Source organism: Podarcis pityusensis (genome assembly GCF_964106645.2).
Source record: "Podarcis pityusensis genome assembly, chromosome: 13".
NCBI classification, from domain to species: Eukaryota; Metazoa; Chordata; class Lepidosauria; order Squamata; family Lacertidae; genus Podarcis; species Podarcis pityusensis.
In genome coordinates this window covers 49,757,733-49,784,300 of record NC_138038.1, presented here as the reverse complement: position 1 = coordinate 49,784,300, position 26,568 = coordinate 49,757,733, and the positions used below count along the sequence as shown (strand labels likewise).

The 26,568-nt window shown below is 48.4% G+C and overlaps 1 protein-coding gene across 1 annotated transcript in view; it reads left to right on the top strand.

The window, feature by feature from the left end:
- The first annotated feature begins 289 nt into the window (after positions 1-289).
- The window catches only part of IPO4 (importin 4), a 46,661-nt gene continuing 20,382 nt past the window's right edge, over positions 290-26,568 (top strand). Inside the window, exons 1-18 of the mRNA XM_080979660.1 lie at positions 290-308; positions 550-622; positions 4,349-4,435; positions 4,931-5,010; positions 5,155-5,196; positions 5,748-5,877; positions 7,037-7,216; positions 8,408-8,473; positions 9,958-10,059; positions 10,181-10,264; positions 11,345-11,506; positions 13,490-13,543; positions 14,335-14,444; positions 17,059-17,167; positions 20,200-20,329; positions 22,369-22,482; positions 24,363-24,476; positions 25,892-26,015. Of these exons, the coding sequence (XP_080835786.1) occupies positions 554-622; positions 4,349-4,435; positions 4,931-5,010; positions 5,155-5,196; positions 5,748-5,877; positions 7,037-7,216; positions 8,408-8,473; positions 9,958-10,059; positions 10,181-10,264; positions 11,345-11,506; positions 13,490-13,543; positions 14,335-14,444; positions 17,059-17,167; positions 20,200-20,329; positions 22,369-22,482; positions 24,363-24,476; positions 25,892-26,015 (1,757 nt within the window). The 5' untranslated portion in view covers positions 290-308; positions 550-553. The remainder of the gene's footprint in view (positions 309-549; positions 623-4,348; positions 4,436-4,930; positions 5,011-5,154; positions 5,197-5,747; positions 5,878-7,036; positions 7,217-8,407; positions 8,474-9,957; positions 10,060-10,180; positions 10,265-11,344; positions 11,507-13,489; positions 13,544-14,334; positions 14,445-17,058; positions 17,168-20,199; positions 20,330-22,368; positions 22,483-24,362; positions 24,477-25,891; positions 26,016-26,568) is intronic.

Genomic DNA, 26,568 nt, shown 5'->3' with positions numbered 1-26,568 from the left:
GTCTCCTTCTTTGGAGGTCTTTAAGCAGAGGCTTGACAACCATATGTCAGGAGTGCTCTGATGGTGTTTCCTGCTTGGCAGGGGGTTGGACTCGATGGCCCTTGTGGTCTCTTCCAACTCTATGATTCTATGATTCTATGATTCAGTAGGTCCTCCCAGGGCAGCAGGGGGAGCCCGAGGCGCCGGAAGCACGCGTGGCGGAGCCCCTCTGTCCCCCGGAAGCGGCCGCCTTGTCTGCTCCACATGTGCTGGGAGTTCTGTAACCAACAGCTACTTGGGCTTCGCCTGGCAGCTGCCTCCCTTCGCCTGTGGGGCTGAGCCTTCTCCCCCCATTTCTCTCTCTTTTTGGGGGGTGGGGGGGCCAGATATCTCCTCCTCCTCCTCCAGTCTCTCCATCCCTAGTGGGGCTTCCCCTCCCCATACAAGCCAGGGGTCTCCCTGCCCCACTTTTCAGTGGGGCTCCTTTCCCCCTGGAACTTTATTATTATTTTTATTTCCCCTTCCCTCGTGTGTATATATATATATATTTCTGTCTCCTTCGCCTCCCAGCACAATGGCAACTGAGGAGCTGGAGAAGATACTGTCAGATTTGCTGCAACCCGACAATGCCGTCATCCAACAGGTAGAGCGGGGAAGAGAAGTGTGGGGCGGCTGGGTTTGAAACCGCATCAGGATCCAGGCATTTCAGGGGAAGCAGGATATGTGAAATCCAGGGGGGCATGTGAGTGGTCAGGGCTTGGAGCAACCCAAGTCTTAGAAAATAAATTAAAAGTATTAATATAGTGCGATTTATGAATCGCCTGTTGTTATTTTTGCATCTCTCTCTCTCTCAAGGGGCCACCAAAATAATAGCCTTAGAAAGAGGAAAGACCAGGAGGTGTCATTTTAAGAGCTATTGGGAAATGAACCCTGAGGGACCACCTCACCCGGCTGGGAAAACTCGTCCAGGCAAAAAAATAATTTAATGTTTTCAGATGTTTCTGGAAAGCACAGATAGTGGGCGCTGCTATGCAATCTCTAATCAGGTTTTAATTCGCATGCTTTGATTACGGATGTTTGTGCAACTGGTATCTGCGCTTGTAAGCTGCTTAGCGGACCATGTGGGCATAAATTATACCCTTTTAAAATGTGGCTCTTTTCTGGGGGGGCAGGGAGTGTTTTTGGGTTGTTGTTTTTATTCTGATTATATATGTTGTGATCTTCCCTGTTTAGGGAAGTTTTTAATGACTGGTGTTTTAATGTGTTTTTAATCTTTTGTGGGGCGCCACCCAGAGTGGCTGGGGAAACCCAGCCAGATGGGCAGGGTATAAATAAATGATGATGATGATGATGATGATGAGAACAGCCCTGAGACCTTCGGGTAAACGTCAGTATATAAACTCAATATTATTATTATTATTATTATTATTATTATTATTATGTGAACAGCCCTGAGACCTTCGGGTATACGGCAGTATATAAACTCATTATTATTATTATTATTATTATTATTATTATGTGAACAGCCCTGAGACCTTCGGGTATACGGCAGTATATAAACTCATTATTATTATTATTATTATTATTATTATGTGAACAGCCCTGAGACCTTCAGGTAAACGGCAGTATATAAACTCAATATTATTATTATTATTATTATTATTATTATGTGAACAGCCCTGAGACCTTCGGGTATATGGCAGTATATAAACTCAATATTATTATTATTATGTGAACAGCCCTGAGACCTTCGGGTATACGGCAGTATATAAACTCAATATTATTATTATTATTATTATTATTATTATTATTATTATGTGAACAGCCCTGAGACCTTCGGGTATACAGTGGTATATAAACTCATTATTATTATTATTATGTGAACAGCCCTGAGACCTTCGGGTATACGGTGGTATATAAACTCAATATTATTATTATTATTAATAATCATAATAAATTAAGCAGGATAGGAATGGAGGGAAATGCTAATAAATAGGGGAGGGTAAGGTTTTGGATTGGGAGTTGTACATTGAGGTCCAGCAACATGCAGAGAACTGATTTGGGGGATGCGTAATAATGGCTCTACTGGATCAGACCAGCGGCCCATCGAGTCCAGCATCCCCTTCCCAAAGTGGCCAACTCGGATGCCTTAAATCCGTAAGCAGGATTTGAACGCAAGACACCGCTCTTCTCCTGCGGTTTCCAGCAACTGGCATTCGGAAGCCTTGCTGACTCTGACTGTGCCAGCAGAGCATAGCCACTGTGGCTAAGTAGCCCTTCTCTGCGAATTTGCCTCATCCTCTTTTAAATCCATTCCAAGTTGGCGGCCATGACTGCCTCTTGTCTTGTGGGAGGGAGTTCCATTGTTTAACAATTCGCTGTGCAAAGAAGGATTTTATTTTATCTGTCCTGGATCTCCCTACATTCAACTTCCTTCAATTTAATTGTTCTGAGAAAGGCGTCTGAGATAGAGACTGGTCTTATTTTGGCAGGGGGGCGGCCCTCACAGGATATCCCAATGCTCCTTTTCCAAGTCAGTTAGTGTAATAGGCAGGGGAATTTCCCCCCCCCCCAAATAATCTTTATTAGTTTTCCGGTTACATACTCCACATACGCATAATGCGTTTTATTTTACATTTATACTTGCTCCTAAGCGCTGACTTCCCTCCTTTCTTCTTCTGGGTTTTTATATCACATATAATTTTATCGCATTATTTTCTTCCATTTTGTATATTATTCATTTTCCATATTTGTCCGTAGTATATCCATAAACAAATAAATCCTTCTGTTTATACAATTCTTGTTGTCTGTCTGCATGTATTTACAACTATTGTTAGTTATATTAATCTCCTTATACATTTTGCTTCATATTATTTTCATTATCCATCACTTTTCTTAATCGTTCCCGTTATGAGGTTCATTCCCAATTCTACTGGTTTCACTATTTCATCTTATCTTTCCTATATACGACATAAATTTTTCCCACTCTTTTTGAAGAAATTTTGCTGGTGGGTAGTCTTACCTTAAGGGACGTGGGTGGCGCTGTGGCTTAAACCACAGAGCCTAGGCTAACTTGCCGATCAGAAGGTTGGCGGTTCGAATCCCCGCAACGGGGTGAGCTCCTGTTGCTCGGTCCCTGCTCCTGCCAACCTAGCAGTTTGAAAGCACGTCAAAGTGCAAGTAGATAAATAGGTACCGCTCCGGCGGGAAGGTAAATGGCGTTTCCGTGCGCTGCTCTGGTTCGCCAGAAGTGGCTTAGTCATGCTGGCCACATGACCCGGAAGCTGTACGCCGGCTCCCTCGGCCAATAAAGCGAGATGAGCGCCGCAACCCCAGAGTCGTCCGTGGCTGGACCTGATGGTCAGGGGTCCCTTTACCTTTACTAGCCTTACCTTAGGACCCCTAGATCTGAAACCGCTCCTTGTCTATGGACTCAGGAGTTGCCAGTGGCTGGCTGCCTCAGTCATGCTCTTTGTAAAATGGCAAATCGCAGCAGCTGCCCCTTCGGAGCTGTTGTGAAATACAAATTCCTTTGCATGGAAGCATTTATTTATTGACTTTTTATAAAAAGAAAAAGAAAAAAGGTTTTAGGACCAGTTTAGGGCATCCTGTCCCTCTGGGTATAGCAGAAACCCATGCTGCATGAGAAATAACATGGCATGGTTATTTATGTACGCCACTACTGCGCCCCATGTTTTGTTAGCCCCAAAATGGAAAACAAGTGAGGTCCCAGCTAAAGAAGAATAGCAACTTAAGCTGATGGAAGATGCGCAGCTCACGGACTTAACATATAGAATAAGAGCACAAGAAGAACATACGTTTAGAGAAGATTGGAAAACGTTTATTTAATATATTATTACTTATTTATTAAATTTATATACCGCCCTACACCCAGAGGTCTCAGGGCGGTTCACAGGATATATGGGAAATAACTGTGTAAACTTGAAAATGTTGGCAGCATTAAGATAAACTCAACGGTGTCGATTAAGCTTTGATGGATGTAATGATGGAATACTGAATGGTTTAGTTTAGGTAAAATATGCAGGGATTTGTGATATGCAAAATGAACCATGGAAGGAGAAGAAGGGAAGTCACTGATGTTTTAAGGATGCTTAAAGGAGTATTCTAAATTGTGAAACTGAAAATGTAATAAAAAATTTATATATGAAAAGAGAGAAACGGCGCGGCTATACTCTGCAGTGACTGAACTGAAGATTTGGGTTGTGACGCAGTGGGTCAGTGCATCAGGCTGTTGACCAAAACTTTGGTGGTTCGAGTCCCCCAGGGATGGCGGTGGGCAGGATTTTCTAGCGGGTTGGACTAGATGACCCTCGGGATCCCTTCTGACTCTGTCATTCTTCCTCCTCAGGCTACAGCCCAGTTGAAAGAGGCCCTGAAGCATCCTTTGGCACTGTCCCACCTCTGTCAGGTGATGTCCAGCTCTCAGAATCCGCAGGTAAGACCCTGCAGGGCTTAGCCCAGGGATGGGGAATCTGGGGGTACCTTTGTGGACTACAAACTCCCCACCTCCAACTGTTGGGTGTGCTGACTGGGGGTCATGGGAATCCAACAACACCTGGAAGGCCACAGGTTAAGTACCGTATTTTTTGCTCCATAAGACGCACATTTTCCCTCCTAAAAAGTAAGGGGAAATGTGTGTGCGTCTTACGGAGCGAATGCAGGTGGGAGGCTCTGCTCAGCGCTCCCTTTAAAGAGCCGCGTGGAGCATGTGTGCGGCTCTTGGGGGCTTTTCCCCGACGAGGGACAAGGGCAGACCGTCAGTCCCTTCTCCCACCTCACAGAAAAGCCCCCAAGAGCCGCACACACACTCTGCGCAGCTCTTTAAAGGGAGCGTGGCTCTTGGGGGCGGGCCAGTCTGCACACCACACCGCCCTTCCTCCTGTGTCCTCACCGGCCTCTCCCATTTGCCTCTTGTCTCCTCCACCCCCAGATCCGGCAGTTTGCCGCTGTGTTGGTGAGAAGGCGCCTAACCAAACACTGGCGGAAGATCAGTGCGGCTGACCAAGCCATGTAAGTCTGGATGAGGAAGGTATTCTGGGGAGTGTAGAAGGAAAAGACGGGCAGGGGGTTGACTTGGAGCAGCTCCTGGTTCACAACTCACTCTCATTCCCAAGCTAAAATTTAACCCCGACCCTGAAATCTTCTCTCTTCCAGGCTAAAGACGCTGGTGCTGTCCACCCTGCAGAAGGAAACAGAGTGAGTGTTCATATATAGTATAATAATTATTATAATTATAATTTATTATTTATTCCCCAGCCACTCTGGGCGGCTTCCAACAAAATATTAAAATACAATAGTCCGTTAAACATTAAAAGCTTCCCTAAACAGGGCTGCCTTCTAGATGTCTTCTAAAAGTCTGGTGGTTGTTTTTCTCTTTGACATCTGGTGGGAGGGCGTTCCACAGGGCGGGTGCCACTACCAAGAAGGCCCTCTGCCTGGTTCCCTGAAACTTCGCTTCATGCAGTGAGGGAACCACCAGAAGGCCCTCAGCGCTGGACGTCAGGGTACGGGCAGAATGATGGGGTGGAGACGCTCCTTCAGGTAAACTGGGCCACTGAGGCCGTATAGGGCTTTCAAGGTCAGCAGCACCAACACTTTGAATTGCGCTCAGAAACGTACTGGGAGCCAATGTAGGTCTTTCAGGACCGGTGTTATGTGGTCTCGGTGGCCGCTCCCAGTCACCAGTCTGGCTGCTGCATTCTCAGTCTCTCTTCTCCGTGCCCCCCCCCCAATATCTTCTTTTCCAGCCATAAGGTCTCTCTAGGTCTGGCCCAGCTGGCTGCCGTCATTCTGAAGAACGAGAAGCTGGAGAAATGGCCGCAGATGCTGCAGCTCATCCAGCGGGGGGCGCGCTCGCAGGATCCCACCCAGTGCGAGGTACGGGGGGGGGTTTCAAGGGGTCTGGCTTCCCTTCTCTCAGCTTGGTCCCCCAGCTGCGGTTTGGACCTGGCGGAGACAGCCGTGGCTTGTAGGCAGGTTGCGCTCTGCTAACCTCTTTACGCTGGTTTATTTAACAAAATTTGGGTGCCGCTTGTTCAATTGCAAGGGGTCTCTTAAGCGCTTTACAGAATACAGTCTAGAATATCGATTAGGAAAAGTTATAAAAGGAAACATTAAGAACAAGTTGCATGTATATGTATGTGAGTGTGGATGTAGATAGATGACTAGAAATAGGTTTGGACTATGGAGAAAACATTGGCACAGATTTAGTGGTTTTTTAAAGAATGGCATTTAAAATAAAATATATACCTTATTGTTTCAGATTTTTTTAAATTTAATGTTCTATGTGTCTTTTCCCCCCTGTGAGCTGCTTGGAATGCTTCTGTTACAGGATGGCTATGAAAATGTAGTAAAAAATAAGAATCAAGTATCCTTTGAGGAGAGACACGAGTGGCGCTGTGGGTTAAACCACAGAGCTTGCCGATCAGAAGGTTGGCAGTTCGAATCCCCGCCACGGGGTGAGCTCCTGTTGCTCGGTCCCTGCTCCTGCCCACCTAGCAGTTCGAAAGCACATCAAAGTGCAAGTAGATAAATAGGTACCATTACGGCGGGAAGGTAAACGATGTTTCCGTGCGCTGCTCTGGTTCGCCAGAAGCGGCTTAGTCTTGCTGGCCACATGACCCGGAAGCTGTACGCCGGCTCCCTTGGCCAATAAAGCGAGATGAGTGCCGCAACCTCAGAGTCGGCCACGACTGGATCTAAGGCTCAGGGGTCCCTTTACCTTTACCTTTATCCTTTGAGCGGAAAAAAAACCACTGTCAAATTGAGGCATTCCTAACGGCTCTCAAATTTCCTTAAAATAATAATACCGCATTTACTTGAATCTAACGTGCACCTCCCCCCCAAAAAAAATTATGCGAAAATTAAGGCATGAATTAGGTTCGACGGCACGTTTGCATTCACCAGCAAATACTTTTTTGGGGGTGGATTCAAGGTTCTGAAAACAGAGTTGTGCATTAGATTCGATGGCGCATGAGACTTGAGTAAATACAGTAATAAGCCCTAAAGGGTTTAATGCGCCCCCTTCTGGCCGCAGGTGGGATTGCTGCTTCTGAATTCCGCCCTGGAACTGGATCCCGAAGTGTTCGCTCCGCACTTCAAGGAACTCCTGCGCCTCTTTCACCAGACACTCAACCAGCGCAACCAGCCAGCCACCCTTTACTACTCCCTGCGAAGCCTTAGCACCATGGTCCCCGTGCTGGGCTCCGACGAGATGGTGAGTCCGTCGCTATTTCTTCTTTTTTAAAAAATAATAATAATTAATGATGCTTTTCGGATCTATCCATCTCACTAATTTTACAATCATTTTAACATTTCAAAACTCGACTTCCTTCCCCCTCTTTCTGCGGTTCCTTAAATTTATATTTAATATCTTCTGCATATCCTAATTCATTTAATTTGCTCATTTATTCATCTTTTTAAAATATCCCGTATTTTTTGCTCTATAAGATGCACCAGACCACAAGACGCACCTAGTTTTTGGAGGAAGAAAACAAGGAAAAAATATATTCTGAATCTCAGAAGCCAGAACAGCAAGAGGGATCGCTGCGCAGTGAAAGCAGCAATCCCTCTTGCTGTTCTGGCTTCTGGGATAGCTGCGCAGCCTGCATTCACTCCATAAGACGCACACACATTTCCCCTTACTTTTTAGGAGGGAAAAAGTGAGTCTTATAGAGGAAAAAATACGGTATACACTTATAAAACTGCAGGTTATTACAATAATGCTGCCAATGTTCTTTTGCAGTTTATCTGTAAATTGTCAATAAACCATTTCCATTCTTTTATAAAAAGTTTGTTGTCTTGATTTCTTATTCTTCCGGTAAGTTTCACAATTTCTGTATATTCCACAAGTTTTTTGTATCCATTCTTCCTTTGCTGGGACATCTGCTTCTTTCCATTTTGGGGCGAGTAACATTTTTGCCGCTGTAGTTGAGTACATGAATAAGTTTCTGTACAGTTTTGGTGGTTCTGTCCCTATAATTCCCAAAAGGAAAGCTTCTGGGGTTTTTTACAAATGTTATTTTAAACATCCTTTCCAATTCATTATATATCATTTCCCGGTAAGCTTTAACCTTACTACAAGACTGCCACATAGGATAAAAAGAGCCTTCTTTCTCTTTACATTTCCAACACTTATTTGATTTGGATTTATACATTTTTGCTAATTTAATTGGTGTTAGACACCCTTGATATATCATTTTCATATAATTTTCTCTTAGACCATAACATGCTGTGAATTTTATATCCATATTCTACAGTCATTCCCATGCTTCCATGTCTATATTACGACCAGTATCTATTGCCAATGTATCATTAGGTCTGCTGCTATTTCTTTAGCTATTTTTCAGTGTACAAGGATTCACCGTTTTGTTTCTTAATTGTCTCCTGCTCTTCCTTCCCCTCTCAGAATCTGATGTCTTCTATGATGCCCAAGGTGATTGCAGCCATCCGGGAACTGATCTCTGTTAATGAGGTGGGTGCTGTGTGTGTGTGTGTGTGTGTGTGTGTAAGAGAGAGAGATGCACTTTGCTGCTCTGTGTTTCAGAGATTATTATTTGTACCCGCCCACCTGGCTGGGTTTCCCCAGCCATTCTGAGTGGCTCCCAAAAGAATAATAAAAACACGATAAAACATCAAACATTAAAAACTTCCCTACAACTTCTCAACAACTCTTTGGCTTAATAATAATAATAATAATAATAATAATAATAATAATAATAATAATATATTATTTATACCCCACCCATCTGACTGAGTTTCCCCAGCCACTCTGGGCGGCTCCCAATCAAGTGTTAAAAACAGTACAGCATTAAATATTCAAAACTTCCCTAAACAGGGCTGCCTTCAGATGTCTTTTAAAGAGAAGATAGCTGCTTATTTCCTTCACATCTGAAGGGAGGGCGTTCCACAGGGTGGGCGCCACCACTGAGAAGGCCCTCTGTCTGGTTCCCTGTAACTTCACTTCTCGCAATGAGGGAACCGCCAGAAGGCCCTCGGAGCTGGATCTCAGTGTCCGGGCTGAACGATGGAGGTGGAGACGCTCCTTCAGGTATACAGGACCGAGGCCGTTTAGGGCTTTAAAGGTCAGCAGCAACACTTTGAATTGTGCTCGGAAACTGGGAGCCAGTGCAGATCTCTCAGAACTGGTGGTCCTGGCGGCCACTCCCAGTCACCAGTCTAGCTGCCTAAAAAAAGCTCAACAACTCTAGTCCATCGACAATGGGTAGATGATTGCCAGTTTTTTTATACAGTGGATGCTCAGGTTGAGAACGTGATCCACGCAGGATGCACATTCGCAACCCGCAGCGGCACGTCTGTGCACGCACGGGTTGCAATTCAGCGCTTCTGCACATGCACAAAGCGCAGTTTAGCGCTTCTGCGCATGCGCAACCCCCAAAACCCGGAATTAACCCGTTCCAGTACTTCCAGGTTTCGGCGGGTCCGTAACCCGAAAAAACGCAAGCTGAAGCGTCTGTAACCCAAGGTATGACTGTACTGTGAGTAGATTGCAAATTCGTGGGAGTTGAACGTCCCTGTTCTGTGTTTTCAATATTCTGTTGGGAGCCGCCCAGAGTGGGGTGGGTGGAGTATAAATAATTTCTTCTTCCTCCTCCTCCTCTTCTTCCTCTTCTTCTTCTACTGTGATGCTACCTGGACCCAGGGGCCTGACCCTGCGTAAGGCAGCTGAGCTTGTCTCGTACATATGACCTGTACTTATCTGCCCGTCATCGTCAGGTTGCAGCCATAAAGTGCACTACATTTTGAAACAACAAGATGTTGGGCTTTGCGGCCTCCGTGTGTCCGTTTGGCATTCAATAGCGCTCTTATTTCTTTGTTTCTCCTCGCTCCACAACCTTTTTATTTTTATTTTTTGTATATAATTTTTATTTTCTGCTTTACACTTTAAAATACTCATTTTAAATCCTCAAGATATCAATGACTCCCCAACCCTTTTAGACCCACGCTGGCGAAGTGATGGAGGTTTTCGACGAGCTCATGGAGACCGAAGTGTCCATCATCGTGCAGCATCTCTCGGCGGTCGTTGGCTTCTGCCTGGAGGTCAGTGGGCAGATGCGCCTGGTCTGGCTCCCCTTCCTCCCCTGCGCTCTGGCTCCCCCTTCAGGTTGGAGCCGGAACTGAGCTTCGGAACATGGACCCAAATCTCTTTCCTCGCTCCCAGGTGGCCTCCAACCCATCACTGGGCGACAACCTCCGGGTGAAGGCTTTGTCTTGCATCAGCTTCCTCATCAAACTCAAGGGCAAGGTCAGTGCGAGCGAAACAGCAGGGCGACTCTTCCTGGGTTGCCTGCTCCCCTTCCCCACCCGTGCGGGGGAACTTTCCCAGCAGATCTTTGCCTGCGCCCTGACCCTGCAGTGGGTGGGACTGGCACCCTGTCAATCCCCTGGCATCATGGTGATACTGGGCGATTGACAGGAGGGTGTTCCCACCCACAGCTGGTCCATGGGCTCAGTCCTGCTTCCGGCCAGGGTGGATTTGGTTTAAATCACTTGCCAGTAAGACTTGATTTAAATCATCATTATTTTTACAGGAAGGCTCATTCCTGCCGTATCTTCTTAATACCGTATTTTTCGCTCTATAAGACGCACCAGACGATAAGACGCACCTTGTTTTTGGAGGAGGAAAACAAGAAAAAATATTCTGAATCCCAGAAGCCAGAACAGCAAGAGGGATCCGGCTTCTGGGATAGCCTCTTGCTGTTCTGGCTTCTGGGATAGCCACCGAAGCCTCTCCCGGGCAGCAGGATGAAGGCTCCCCATGCCAGGAAGAGGCTGTGCGCGGCTAAGCTGCCCTCTGTCCATCCCCCCACCTCCTGCAAAAGCCAGCCAAGAGCCGTGCGCTCTTTAAAGGGAGCGCGGCCCTTGCGGGTTTTTCTAGGAGGTGGGAGAAGGACAGCCTGTCAGTGACGGGCTGCCCTTCTCCCTCCTCGGGGAAAAGCCTGCAAGAGCCGCGTGGAGCGTGTGTGCAGCTCTTGGGGGCTTTTCCCGCCTGCCTCCCGCCTGCATTCGCTCCATAAGACACACACACATTTCCCCTTACTTTTTGGGGGGGGGAGAGTGTGTCTTATGGAGTGAAAAATACGATATTTACAACCAGGTGAAGGTTTCCTTTTTGGAATAATAAGTTTTCAGAGTAGTTTTTACAGCTACATCAAAAATGACTGATTTGGTTATTCCGATATTAGACCGATAATTATGAAATGATTGTCAGGTTTAATAGGTTGACTGTTTATATTTGGACAACTTCTCTGCTGTACTTTATTGGGAGGAGAGAAAAAAATCACTTAAGGGCCGTCAAAAACCCTCCTTCCTCCTCTCTGCCCAGGCTATCCTGAAGCACAAGCTCCTCTCTCCCATCCTGAACGCCCTCTTCCCCATCATGAGTGCGGAGCCGCCGCCGGGCCAGATGGACGCGGAGGACGAGCAGACGGAGGAGGACATCGAGGACAGGGCCGAAGTCCAGACTCCCAAGCACTTTGCAGCCCAGGTCCTCCGTGGGTGACGGCTTCTTCAGTCCCAGCATGATCCTGGCCTTAGCCCCTGAGCATAAGACTTCCCTTTCTCTCTTGGGACCCCCGTCTGGCCTTGTTTTGCCGCTGAGGTGTCCTGGTTGGATGCAGAAGGATGGTGGGGGTCACCAGCTGGGGAACCCCCAAGGGAAGAAGGCTCAGAGCCCGGGGAGCCGTGGTGGGACGACAATGCGCGGTCATAGAGAGAAGAGGGAGCAGACTGGGAAGAGGAGGTGTTGGAAACCGAAGAGGCGACAGGGCTTAGTGAGCTGGGGGAGTCTGTGGCAGAAAGAAGTGCAGAATCAGAGGTAGAAGCTGAAGCAGGAGAGGAAGGGAGGCCAAGAGGCAGAGATGGAACAGGTTGGTGAAGAGCCCTGGATGTCTCCCTCTTCTGCTGCAGCAAGCTGGTCTCTCTGCTGGTCTCCCAGAGCCAGCAGAGAGCTGAAATGGGCAGGGCAGGGGCAGGCCATAGTCTCAGATTGCTTGGGAAAAGCCCCGGAAAGGAGGACACTTAAGATGGCTGTGGGAAGGCGGGGATTTTCCGTCTTGGCAACGGATTCGTGAGACCGTACCTCCTAGGGATGTGCTGCTGTGCCCATTAGGCATGATGCTCAGCCAAGTCTGCGAAGATTTATGTTTGCACACTGGTACCTTGGTTCTTGAATTTAATCCGTTCCGGGAGTCAGTTCGACTGCTGGAACTGTCCGAAAACCAAGGCGCGGCTTCCGATTGACTGCGGGAACTTCCTCACTCAAGCGGAAGTCGCGTTGGACGTTCGGCTTCCAAAAAACGTTTGCAAACCGGAACACTCGCTTCTGGGTTTGCGGCGTTCGGGAGCCGATTTGTTCGGGAGCCAAGGAACCACTGTACTAACAAACTCCAACTTTGACGATGCGATTTGCTGCCAGCTTTGACACGGGTGGCGCTGTGGGTTAAACCACAGAGCCTAGGGCTTGCTGATCAGAAGGTCAGCGGTTCGAATCCCCGCAACAGGGTGAGCTCCCGTTGCTCGGTCCCTGCTCCTGCCAACCTAGCAGTTTGAAAGCATGTCAAAGTGCAAGTAGATAAATAGGTACCGCTCCAGCGGGAAAGTAAATGGCATTTCCGTGCGCTGCTCTGGTTTGCCAGAAGCGGCTTAGTCTTTCTGGCCACATGACCCGGAAGCCATACGCCGGCTCCCTTGGTCAATAAAGCGAGATGAGCGCCGCAACCCCAGAGTCGTCCACGACTGGACCTAATGGTCAGGGGTCCCTTTACCTTTACCTTCTCTTTGACAAGGATGTGCCTCTTGGTTTCGGACCAAGTCCCAGCATGCCTCGGGCTTCTCCCTTCAGTAGGCGGCATATCTCTTCAACGTTCAATCCCAGAATTCCCTGGGCTCACTGGCCTCCCAGCATGCCTTGGGCTTCTCCCTTCAGTGGGCGGCGTGCCTCTTCCGCGTTCAATCCCAGAATTCCCTGGGCTCGCTCTGGCCTCCCAGCATGCCTTGGGCTTCTCCCTTCAGTGGGCGGCGTGCCTCTTCCACGTTCAATCCCAGAATTCCCTGGGCTCACTGGCCTCCCAGCATGCCTTGGGCTTCTCCCTTCAGTGGGCGGCGTGCCTCTTCCGCGTTCAATCCCAGAATTCCCTGGGCTCGCTCTGGCCTCCCAGCATGCCTCGGGATTCTCCCTTCAGTGGGCGGCGTGCCTCTTCCGCGTTCAATCCCAGAATTCCCTGGGCTCGCTCTGGCCTCCCAGCATGCCTTGGGCTTCTCCCTTCAGTGGGCGGCATGCCTCTTCCACGTTCAATCCCAGAATTCCCTGGGCTCGCTCTGGCCTCCCAGCATGCCTTGGGCTTCTCCCTCCTGAGTCTGGTCCTGCCTTGACCTCTCAGGAGAGACCCCTATTGGGGTCACCCCTTGCCCTCCTTTCTTTCCCAGCACCCGCCTCTTCTCATGTTGTCCCTGTCTCTCCTCTAAACAGGTGGTGGACATGCTGGCGTTGCACCTTCCCCCGGAGAAGCTCTTCCCCCAGCTGGTGAGTTTTTCCTGGCAACGTTAAGAGCGGAATTGGAAAACAAGGTTCCAACAACAAGGCTTGGCTGTGTTTTGAGTAATTTCGCAGATGGTAAAATATTTTCTCTTCATTCCAAGATGAGGATAATTAATCAAATACAGGGTAAAAAAATAGGAATACTCGAACTGAAACCGTAATGAGGTGGAAGGAAGTCAACAACGCAATAAATTGAAAAAGGATTCAACCCAAAACAAAAATTATAATGTATAAACAACACCAACATTGGTTTGAACTATATTAAGTACTACTTATCAATAGATAGGTATTTATATTGTCCAGGCTGTTATTTTGACTTAGCTGTAATTTTTTCTTCTTTTGTTTTATTCTTCTTTTCTTAGATATTGCATTGTATAACTACATTAGTATATAAATCCTAAGATTTCTTAATAATTTCATTATACATAAGTCAAGATCTAGGTCAGTATAAGGACAATTATTGTAAGACAGAGATAGGCAAACACGCCCTCCAGATGTTTTGAGACTACAATTCCCATCATCCCTGACCACCTGTCCTGTTAGCTAGGGATGATGGGACTTGTAGTCCGAAAACATCTGGAGGGCCGAGTTTGCCTATGCCTGTTGTAAAATGACTTCGTCTTTATTTTTTTCCCTTTTCTTTTTCATGTATGCTTTTTCTTTTTGTTTGTTATGTATGTTTTTGCTAATAATATATGTATATAGAGAGAGGAATTGGAAATAAGGGCAGAATTTTGAGGCGATATTTTTAAAACTCCCATCTTCCTCCTCCCCAGACACCTCTGATGGAGCCGGCGCTTCTCAGCACGAACCCTTATCACCGCAAAGCTGGCCTGATGTGCTTGGCAGTCCTGGCCGAAGGCTGTGGGGATCACATCCGACACAAGTACGTACTGCGGGGTGACATTTTTTGGGGGTGCCTCGCTGCTGAGGCTCCTGCTGGTTTCGTTTTGCTGTTCCCTCTCAACTGCTGGGGTTCACCTGCCGGGCTTTTCGGTTTAGAGAAAAGGCGTGTTAAAGGAGATGGGATAGAGAGATCTGTGAAAATTACTGTGTTTTTCGCTCCATAAGATGCACTTTTCCCCTTCTAAAAACAAAGGGGAAATGCCTGTGCGTCTTATGGAGCGAATGCACTGGAGCGGAGCCATGGCTCCCGTCAGTCAAGCAAAGCGAGAGCCACTTATAGGGCTTCAGTCCCGCTTTGCGCGGTTCTCCCTTTGCTTGCTTTACAGCGAGCCGGGAAGAGGCAGGCGATTCAAAGCCAGCAGGCGCTTTTAAAAGCGGTGCGTAGCCAGAAACAGGTGCAGTAGCCTCAGCTAGCAAAGGTCCTTGCGCTCCCTAAACAGAGCAGTGAGGCTGCAGAGGGACGGCAGGGCATAGGAGGGGTTGGATCGGGAAGGATAAAATTTAAGCAACCAGCAGCAAAAAACCCCCAACCTCGAGCTCTGAGCCACGAGCGCAGTGAAAGTCAGGAGGTAAAATAGGAAGGCTGCTGGGGACTGGAGGGCAGGGGATGAGGGAGAGGGGAAGATTACGCAAATCCCCCCGCATCTCAGCTGATCTGCTGGCTCCTTGAGCCTGCACACTAAACAAACATAAAGCTCCTGTCCCTCTCAGTCTCACTCTGATATACCAGTAGTTTATTAAATAGGTTAGTACAACATTTGATTCAGAATATTTCCCCCATTTTCGTCCTCTGAAAACTAGGTGCGTCTTAAGGTCAGGTGCACCTTATGGAGCGAAAAATACGGTACACGTGGCATACAGAGAGAGAGCGGGAAAGGCGGGAAGTTTTTTTCCCTCTCTCGTAACACGCTGGGCCCCCAAGCAAAACTGAATGTTGGGGGCTTATCAGGACAGGCATTTAAAAGAAAGTACTTTTTTATATATAAATAATTTTTTATTAAATTTTCTGTTTTACAATTTAGAATATTCATTTAAACATCCTTAAAATATCAGTGACTTCCCTTCTTCTCTTTCTACGGTTCATATTGCATATCATAAATCTCTGCATATTTTACATAAACTAAACCATTCAGTATTCCATTATTACATCCCTCAAAACCTATTTACACTGTTGAATTTATCTTAATGCTGCCAACGTTTTCAAGTGTACACAATTTCCCCCCATATATTCAATAAATGTTTTCCAATCTTCTTTAAATGTATGTTCTTCTTGTTCTCTTATTCTATATGTTAAGTCTGTGAGTTGTGCATATTCCATCAGTTTAAGTTGCCATTCTTCTTTAGCTGGGGCCTCTCTCATTTTCCATTTTTGGGTTAACAAAACACGGGCTGCAGTAGTGGCACACATAAATATATTTTTTGGACACCTGGGAATTTCCGTCTGATCCCCAACAAAAAGGAGTCGGGTTGTTTTTTGGAAAAGTACTTTTAATCCCCCCCCCCCAATTCATTATAAATTATTTCCTGATACTCTGTTACCCCTTTACAGGTCCACTCCATATGAAAGAATGGTACATATGCAACGGTTCACAAGAAAGTACTTCTTTACACAGTGCACAGCTAAACTGTGGAACTCACTGCCACTGTTAACAAACTACAGTTCCCAGGATTCTTTGGGGGGAGGGAATCGTGTGATGGGAATTTAAGCTTCCTCTCACTCTTCCTCTGAAATGCAGATAGCCTGCCCTGTCCTAATGCTGTTCTGTCTGAATCTGGACTGCCACAGATCTCCCTGTTAGAGTTCCTGATCTATGATTGCAGTCATGGGATTTTTGTCTATCACATGACAGTATATGTTTTGACTCCACAAAGTGGGAAGTGATGGAAACAGGATGTTTGTGCTACTGTGTTCCGTGAAGTGGGACTATTGTCCTTTGGTTTTTTTTCTCTCTTTGCTGTCTGATGCCAGAGAGAGAGGGAGCCGTGTTGCAGTGCTCTGTGTGTGTTTATATGTAAATAAAGTAGATTAGCCAAAATGCTGAGGTCTGTCACGCGCATGATGTGCAAACTCTGCAGATCCCTATGTGTGCCGGTGTCGGTTGTCATCGGTCGCTGTGATGTTTGGGCTGAAGAAAGCTTATGAAGCTCCCAAACGATTGACCAGGAGGGAGGGAACATGCCAGTCGGGCATGTGTCTCTGCCAGGGTCCTACTCAAGTGTAGGCTGAATTCCTGACACTCTCATCTCTCCCTCCCTCTCTCTCTCTCTCTCTCTCTCTGTGTGTGTGTGTGTGTGTGTGTACAGTGGTACTTCAGGTTACAGACTCTGCTAACCCAGAAATAGTACCTCGGGTTAAGAACTTTGCTTCAGGAGGAGAACAGAAATTGCGCGGTGGTGGTGGTGGTGTGGCGGCAGTGGGAGGTCCCATTAGCTAAAGTGGTACCTCAGGTTAAGAACAGTTTCAGGTTAAGAACAGACCTCCGGAACGAATTAAGTTCTTAGCCCGAGGTACCACTGTATTTGAGCCTCAAAGCAGATGTCAGCTGACACTTGAGCAAACCAAGACTAACCTTGAACTAACCGTCCCCTTGCAGGCACCTCCAGCCCATGCTGCAAGTGGTGTGCCGGGCGCTGTCAGACGAGAGCCAGGTGGTGCGCAATGCCGCCCTTTTTGCCCTGGGCCAGTTCTCTGAGAACCTGCAGGTGAGTCACGTTCGGGGATCACTGGTAGGGGGCCGGGATTGGAGGAGCTCAGGGCAAGCAGGACCCCACCAGTCTCCCTTGGCCTGTTAGGATATAGTTCCATTCCGCCTTAAAAGGGTCAGGCAGGACTGTTGTGCATCGCATGCCTGTTTACTTCCAGCACAGTCTGCTGGGAACTTCCATTGCATGTTGCTTTTGCTATACAGTGGTACCTCGGCTTACATACGCTTCAGGTTACATACGCTTCAGGTTAGAGACTCCGCTAACCCAGAAATAGTGCTTCAGGTTAAGAACTTTGCTTCAGGATGAGAACAGAAATTGTGTGGTGGCGGCAGCGGGAGGCCCCATTAGCTAAAGTGGTACCTCAGGTTAAGAACAGTTTCAGGTTAAGTACGGACCTCCGGAATGAATTAAGTACTTAACCTGAGGTACCACTGTACTTACATCCTGCCCTCAGTCTCGCAAGACATCCTGGTGGTGGGCAGCAATGTAAAAACCTCTCAAAGAAATGCAAAACAATAGCTAAAATGAACTGGCTGCTCAAGAAGAAATGTCAGCTGCGTAGGCCTGTTGGCGTAAAAACGTTCTCAAGAGACGCCTGGGAGCCAAAAGCAAGGGGAGCCTGCCAAATCTCTGCTGAAAGAGCTCTCCACAGCATGGGAGTAGAGACACTGAATGCTTTACTTCTGGTTGAGGACAACTAACAGTGCTCCTCCGGATGATTTCAGCAATCCGGCTGGGATATAAGGGGCTCAGGTGGCTTTTAAGGAGCCTGGGACCCATTCTGAAGGGGATCAACCTGAATTTGAGGTGCCCCATTTTATAGATTGTTTTTTGGGGGGCTCACATGTTGGGTTGAGCCGGCAGCACAGCGGCAGCAGGAGGCCCCATTAGCTAAAGTGGTGCTTCAGGTTAAGAACAGTTTCAGGTTAAGAATGGACCTCTGGAACGAATTAAGTACTTAACCCGAGGTACCACTGTACTGCTGTTTTGCTGGAGACGAACTATGCTGAATAAAATGCTGTACATTATACTTCCACATTTCTCTGTCCGCCTCTTCTACTGCGAGAAGATTTACGCACTCTGCTGACAGAGCGTGCACGGGTCTCTAAACGTACCTGAGGCTCGTGTCACTAATTGATGCTGTTCCAAGGGAGACCGGCTGCCGGCCGGTGGCTGGAGCCAGCTGGGGGCCTGCCTGATGCCCCCGTCTTCCCAGCAGTATCCCACCATGGCCAGGCCCCCACCTACCAGCCTTCTTATTTCCAACCAGCCTGGCAAGTAGGGTGGGGGGGTGGACCCTGTCTGCTCCTTCCCCCTTAGGCACCCTGTGGCTCTTGCGCAACTCAGCAGAGGGGAAGATGCGCCAAAGGTAGGGTGTATTGGCTCCATCTCGTAGAGGTCCAGTACACTTTCACTGCTCTCAGCTTCCTGGACTTGTAGCAGAACGAGCGTAGCGTGTGCTACTTTGTGTGTAAGCATTCAGAAGCATAGCTGTCAACTTTCAGATTTGAAAATAAGGGATCAGCAGCCTCACCTGTCCCGCGGACAGTCTACGGGATATCTAACAATCCAGGATAGCACCGGGAAACGGCACTGGAATAAGGGAATTTCCCGCAAAAAAAGGGAAGGTTGACAGCTATGTGCAGAAGACAGAGTCCATATGCTGTTTGTCTAATCTAAACAGCTTTATTGTATGTACAGCAAAATAAACAAACCACCGGAAGCAGCAGACATTGCTTCTTCCTTTTCTCAGCAGAAAAACAGGCTCTGCAATCCAGGTATTTTTCACACACCTGTCATTGGCTCTGGCTGTGCCCGTCAACGGCTCTTGCCCCGCCTCTGCTTGCCATTGGCAGTCTCTCTGCTTTCTGTCCCACCAGTCCCAGTGGGCAGCAGCCCACTGCTGGTCAGGAAGAAATTTTACACACACCCAAGACACAGTTAGGGACGCGGGTGGCGCTGTGGGTTAAATCACAGAGCCTAGGACTTGCTGATCAGAAGGTCGGCGGTTCGAATCCCTGCGACGGGGCGAGCTCCCGTTGCTCGGTCCCTGCTCCTGCCAACCTAGCAGTTCGAAAGCACGTCAAAGTGCAAGGAGATAAATAGGTACCCCTCCGGCGGGAAGGTAAACGGCGTTTCCGTGCGCTGCTCTGGTTCTCCAGAAGCGGCTTAGTCCTGCTGGCCACATGACCCGGAAGCTGTACGCCGGCTCCATCGGCCAATAAAGCGAGATGAGCACCGCAGCCCCAGAGTTGGTTACGACTGGACCTAATGGTCAGGGGTCCCTTTACCTTTTTAAGACACTGTTGGCATCTGTCTCTCTTTTGAGACAATGGAGTGTGCCTCCTGTCACCCGTTCTTAAGAGGAAACTTCGCTCGGACGGTGGCACAGCCCCATGCCCACAAACTGGCAAATTCTAGCCCTGAGCCCATTTACAGTGGTACCTTGGTTGTCAGATGGCTTGGCTCCCAATCAAATCGGCTCCCAAACGCCACAAATCCGGAAGTAAGTCTTCCGGTTTGCAGAATTTTTTTTGAAGCTGAATGTCTGACGCGGCTTCCGATTGAGTGCAGGAAGATCCTGCAGCCAGTCGGAAAGCCGTGTCTTGGTTTTTGAATGGTTCCGAGACTCGAACGGACTACCGGAACGGATTAAGTTCGACAACCAAGGTCCCACTGTATTGTGAAAACTCTTGACTGCAGCCTTGGCTGAAAAACTGAGAGGAAAGAGTAGATAAGCTTTCTATTTCATAGGTTGAGAGTTTGTGCTTCTGTATCCCAGCGATTTGCTGATGCTAAAAATAAAATAAAAACCACCCCAAATAAAAAAATGCACTCTGCTTTTTGCAGTTTATCAGTGTGGTCAAATTTGTTGGAGATGCACAATAACTAACATTCCCCCTCACCCAGTTTTAAAGGGAAATTATCAGGTTTCTGAGGTTACTGAGAGAACCAGTGTGTGTCTTTAAAAGGGGGGGAAAGGAGCAACCTTCCCCTCTGTTTTTCCATTCCTGTCTCTCTTCCCCAAGCCCGACATCGCCCGTTACTCGGATGACATCATGCCTCTGCTTCTGCGCTACTTGGAAGGCGTCCAATTGGCCCACACGAGTCACATGGCCAAAGCTTACTACGCCCTGGAGAACTTTGTGGAGAACCTGGGTGAGGATTCGTGACCGGTTGGGCTGGCTTTTTCCAACCCCACCCCCCATTTCCGCCCTGAACCCTGAGCATGCAGAGCCCATAACTTAGGCCACGTTCGCCCCTTGCATTTAAAGCACTGCCATGCCACTTTAAACAATCACAGCTTCCCCTTCCTAAAAGAATTCTGGGAGCTGTAGTTTGTCAAGGGTGCTAAGGGAACTACAATTCCCAGGGGGATGTAATGATCAGTCCCTCGTCCCAGAGCACTCTGGGAACTGTAGCTCTGTGAGGGGACTTGTGGGGCAGGGAATCTCCGAACAGCTCTTGGGACCCTTAACGAACTACAGTTCCCAGGATTCTTTGAGGGGGGAACCAGGGCTGTTTAAAAGGGTGTTTTTAAACGGACGTGGCCTTATTTTATTTCGATCGGCTCTGAGTGGCCACAGCTGGCCCTGCCAATGCAGGGAAGATCTCCCAGGCCAGTTTAATTGATGAATTAATCTCTGCCGTTTGGAACAGACCCTTTTGATTGGACTGCGTTTCATTTTATCTTCGTTTTTCATTCGTGGAGTGACTTAAATTTCCCAACAGCTCCACGAGGTAGATTGAAAGCTCTGGTGGAATGGTTTGCCTGTGAGGCCTCCCTGGCTCAGCTTTGTGGCTGAGGGAGACCCTGAACCCGGCTCCATCTCTTTGACCGTTTACCTGACACTGCCTGCTTTTTTCCATGGGGAGCCCCAGAGCAGCTTCCTCCCTCCCTCACCATCCCGCCCTGCCTTGTCGCTACATATTTCTCCTCTCAGGGCCTGCAGGATCCGTTCCCCCTTCTCCTGCCGCCTCCCAGATGTTGTGGCACTCCCATCGCCCTTCGTCAGCGCAGCCAGCGGTTGGTGACAGCGGGAGTTGTAGTCCAGCGACATCTGGGTGCCACCAGGCTGCTTTAAATCCTCAGCCCCTGGTGCTGGCGACATGTACAGAGAGGGGGTAAAGTATTTGATCCCCTGCCAAATTTGCCCGTTTGCCCTCTGACAAAGAAATGACCAGTCCATAATTTTAATGGTAGGTTTATTGTAGCTGTGAGAGACAGAATAACAACAGGAAAACCCCCAGAAACCCAGAAAGATCTCTGGGCAAAAGATCTCTGCAGGTCCGGAGGGTGGCAACACAAGAACGGGGCCTTCTCTGCAGTGGCTCCCCATCTGAGGAATGCTCTCCCCAAGGAAGTTCGCCTGGCGCCTTCATTACACACCTTTAGGCACCAGGCAAAAACGTTCCTTTTTAACTAGGCCTTTGGTTGATCTGATTTACATCCTGTGCCCTTTTAAACTGTGTTTTTTTGTGAGGTGGGGAGGCTATTGGGTTGTTGTTGTTATGTATTTTGTGGTTTTATATCTTGATTTTATTCTGTGAACTGGCCTGAGACCCCCCGGTTTAGGGTGGTATATAAATTCAATAAATAATAACAATAATAATAATTTACGGGTGGTTGTACTCGATGACCCTCGTGGTCCCTTTAGACCCTCGTACCTACGGGACCGCCTCTCCCGGTATGCCCCACGGAGGACCTTAAGGTCCATATATAGCAACACCCTAGAGGTCCCAGGTCCTAAGAAAGTCAGATTAGCCTCAACCAGAGCCAGGGCCTTTTCAACACTGGCTGCGGCCTGGTGGAACACTCTGCCTCCTGAGACCAGGGCCCTGCAGGATCTGATTTCTTTCCGCAGGGCCTGTAAGACAGAGTTGTTCCGCCTGGCCTTTGGCTTGGAATCAGTTTGATTCCCTCCCCCTCTTTCTTTTTTCCTTTCTCCTCCTGTGAAGAGACTGCATCTTAATGTTGTATTTTAATCTTTTTTTTTTTAGTTGTATTTCAATCCACTTGTTTTTATTATTGGTTGTTAGCCGCCCTGAGCCCGGTCTTGGCTGGGGAGGGCGGAGTATAAATAAAATTGATTATTATTATTACAGTTCCATGATTCTATGTTCCCCTATCACCCCGCCACCATTTCTCTCTCTCTCTCTCTCTCTCATATATATCGGTCCTTTTTTCTTCCTTGCAGAAGGCAAGATCTCCCCCTACCTCCCGGCCCTGATGGAGCGGATGTTGACCACCTTGAGCTCCCCTGGCAGCCCCCGCGTCAAGGAGCTGGCGGTTAGCGCCATCGGTGCCATAGGTATGCGCACACCTGGAGATGGACCCTTGGCCTTGAATCTTGGAGAAGACGGATCAGACACTGTATTATAATGGGGGAGGTAGCGTCCCTGGAAGAAGGAAGGCCCATTCACTGCACCCACCACCAGCCAGTGATCCTTAGGAGCACAGAGGGGTTTGTTAGTGGGCTCACGAAGATGAAACCCTGAGCTTCGTCGGAAGGGCAGACCCGGGCGCCATTTGTCCAGGCCTGTGGTGGTGCGGAAATGTCTGTTCCGCCCAGGTAGCGAGCAGAATTAATTGTCGCAGGAGCAGGTGATGGAGAGAGAGCGGCAGGCCATAGCTGTCAAGCGTCCCTTATTTGGCGGGACAGTCCCTTATCCCAGCGCCATGTCCCGCTGCCGTCCCTTATTGATGATGTCCCTTAGATTTCCCGGGTTTCAAAGGAAGCAGCTCCTCTCCCTCCCTCCCTGCCGGCCAGGGAGGAGGGAGGCTCCAACTGTGTTGCTTGGCTGCGTTGCTCACCCAATAAGGAGTCTCAGAACGACTGGGGGGTGGAGCTTGCATGCCTTGTGCCGATCAAATCGGCCGCGTTGCCTGGGGACTCGCCTTTGCTCAGCGCTTCCCAGTGGAGAGGCGACGGTGGTTTCCCTTGCTGCATCCCCTTTGCCGGGTTGCTGCGCTGTGGGAACCACCACTTGAGGCTTCGTTTGGCTGCTGGTTGACTAAAATCCCTTATTTTGGCTGCTGATCCCTTATTTTCGAGGCTGCTGGTCCCTTATTTTCAAATCTGTAAGTTGACAGCTATGCGCCAGGCGCATAAATTCCTACCAAATACATATTCTCCCCCTGAAGTTTAATTTGGACTATTAACATTCTCCCTTTTCTTGTCTCTGCTAATCAATTTGGGCTCTAGTGCTGGTTTAATGTAAAAGACTACACCTCATTTTTTGGTATTGTCAGCAGTGATAAAATCCATCCCTAATTTTTTATTTGTTAGGACTCTCTGATTTTTTTTGCTATATGTGTCTCTTGTAGGCAAATTACTGTATTTTCTGCTCCATAAGACACACTTTTTTCTTCCTAAAACGTAAGGGGAAATGTCTGTGTGTCTTATGGAGCGAATGCGTGGTCCCTGGAGCCGAATTGCCCAGGGGCAAAAAGCAGATCATGCTTTTTTTAAAAAAAAAAAGAAGAAAAAAGAAGGAAGTGGGTGTTGAAACAAAGCCGCTGATCGGCAAGTGATCGGGAGCGAGATAAGGGATGCTACCAATAAAGGAGGCTGCCTGGGAGGAGGGAGGTAAAGACAGTGAACTTGCAAGGAGAGGAGACAGGAAGACTAAAGCAATAAGGAGAAAAATTAGAAGAAAAGGAGGAGCAAAAAACTGCTTCCGCTAAGGAAAAGACACTAAGGCCAACAAGAGGGAAGGGAGTGTTGAAAGGAAGCAGCTGATCGGTAAGGGATTGGGAGGGAGATAAGGGATGCTAGCGATAAAGGAGGCTGCCTGGGAGGGGGGAGGTAAAAGCCCATGGATCCTCAGGATTTTTACATTGGGTCACCCCAAATTCACCATCAGATCACATAGCATGTCCATGGCTACAGCCTGCACCAAAAAAATCACGCATCCACTGTTTCGTGGGGCCGCAATGGCACAAAAACATGGTTAGAAAGCACGGATCCACGTGGATTATCAACTTCTCTTAAGATAGGTCTGCGCGTTGCTGCACCTTCTTCTTGTGCAGGCCGTTCCGTTGCCAGCCTTTGCTTTTCCAGAGGAGTATTTTGGGTTCCTATCAGAATTAAGTGGGTGGCGCCTTGCCACACAAACACAGTCTAGATCTGGCAGGACCTGGAAATTCTGGGTCCGTTCCTGGGTGCAAAGCTTACCCTCCTCTTTCCAGCCCAGGCTGCCCGGGGATCCCTCTTGCCATACTTCCAAGCGATCATGGATCACCTGACTGCATACCTGCTCACCACCCGGGAGGATCTGAGGCCGGTCCAGATCCAGTCTGTGGGTAAGTGAGATTTTCCCCCTACCCCCTTCTCTCTTCAAAGTTTGTTGTTGTTTTGTCGTCGTTTAGTCGTGTCCGACTCTTCGTGGCCCCATGGACCAGAGCACGCCAGGCACTCCTGTCTTCCACTGCCTCCCGCAGTTTGGTCAAACTCATGCTGGTAGCTTCGAGAACACTGTCCCACCATCTCGTCCTCCGTCGTCCCCTTCTCCTAGTGCCCTCCATCTTTCCCAACATCAGGGTCTTTTCCAGGGAGTCTTCTTCTCTTCTCATGAGGTGGCCAAAGTCTTGGAGCCTCAGCTTCAGGATCTGTCCTCCCAGTGAGCACTCAGGGCTGATTTCCTTCAGAATGGATTGGTTTGATCTTCTTGCAGTCCATGGGGCTCTCAAGAGTCTCCTCCAGCACCAGAATTCAAAAGCATCCATTCTTCGGTGATCAGCCTTCTTTATGGTCCAGTTCTCACTTCCATACATCACTACTGAGAAAACCAGAGCTTTAACTATACGGACCTTTGTTGGCAAGGTGATGTCTCTGCTTTTTAAGATGCTGTCTAGGTTTGCCGTTGCAATTTTGAGCTGGTCACACTTTGCGGTCCTGTTGAACTCGTCGTGACTGGCTTCTGAGCCAACTCACTTTAGGGATCATGAAGGGAAAGAAAAATAAGCAAGGGTCTGTTTCTGTGCAGGTTTAGCTCAGTCAATAGAGCCCGAGGCTTGGGCTTGGGTTTGAGCTTCACTTCAGGGGAAAGATTCCCTCGTTGCTGGGGGTTGGACTCGATGATCCCTGGGGGTCCCTTCCGACTCCACAAATCTGTGCTCATTCTCTTTGCCCAAGAAGGGGGCGTTTTAAAGCTCCATTTAATTGCTGGCTCGTTTCTAAGGTCTCCTCTGAGCGTTTGAAATCGCCCTCAACAGAGTTTCTTAAGCAGCTACGTGATACGGAAATTCAACAGGCAGAGCTTCCTTCCAAGGAAATAATAATAATAATAATAATAATAATAATAATAATAATAATAAATTTATTTATACCCCGCCCATCTGGCTGGGTCTCCCCAGCCACCGTGGGCGGCTTCCAACAAAGTATTAAAATACAGTGCTCTGTTAAACATTAAAAGCTTCCCTAAACAGGGCTGCCTTCAGAAAGCCTTCCCGGTTGAATTTCGGGTTGTTACGACACAGCTGCTAAAAATAACAAAGCCTGCCTTGAGAGTCAACATGGCAAACCTGTCAAAGCGCCCACTTGGAATAGCTGGGTAATTTAGTTTTCCTCACGAACGCCGCCTCGACGGTCAGCAGGCACAGGGTTGGGTATAAACCGCTAGAATTGCTATTAACGGGGGAATGCGGAGCAGGTGGGGAACGCCGCCATTTCCCAGAAGCCTCTGCTTCTCACGCCTCGCCCTCTGCTTCCCCCGCAGAGACTCTGGCCGTCCTCGCCAGCGTCATGGACAGGGAGGTCTTTCTGCCGCTGGCCAACAAATGCTGTCAGCTCGGGCTGGAGCTCTGCGACAAAGTGGACGATCCGGACTTGAGGCGGTGCACGTAAGTCAAACCGGGCGGCGTCCGCTCCCGATGGGAACGTTAGGACCCAGCATCCTCCTCGCAGCTGACCTTGGCGGAGATTTGTAGTGGAAGGTTTTTGAGGAAGGGGCCCGTTGCTTGAGAGTTGAATTCAGATTTATTTATCGGCCGCCTTTCCACAACGAGAGGCAGCCAGAGCATCGCTGACAGGCGCCCGCTTCTTATCAAAGTGCAAAACTTTGAAGGGCGGAGGGCAAAGAAGCAGTTTACAAAGCGGATCGAGGAATGCGAAGGAAAGCAAAAACAGGCGGTTTAGCAAGCATGGAATGAATCCAGCATTGCAGAAGATGTAATCTGGGCCACCTCCACCTCATACGTTTAAAGCAAGATTATATCATGGCTGCCCTCCCCAAGAATTCTGGGAGCTGTAGTTTGCCAAGGGTGCTGAGAGTTGCTAGGAGATTCCTGCGCCCCGTTCTCCTCGCACAACTACATTTCCCAGAGTTCCCTGTGAAAAGGGATTGATGGCTGAACCACTCTGGGAATTGTAGTTCTCTGAGGGGAACAGGCAAAA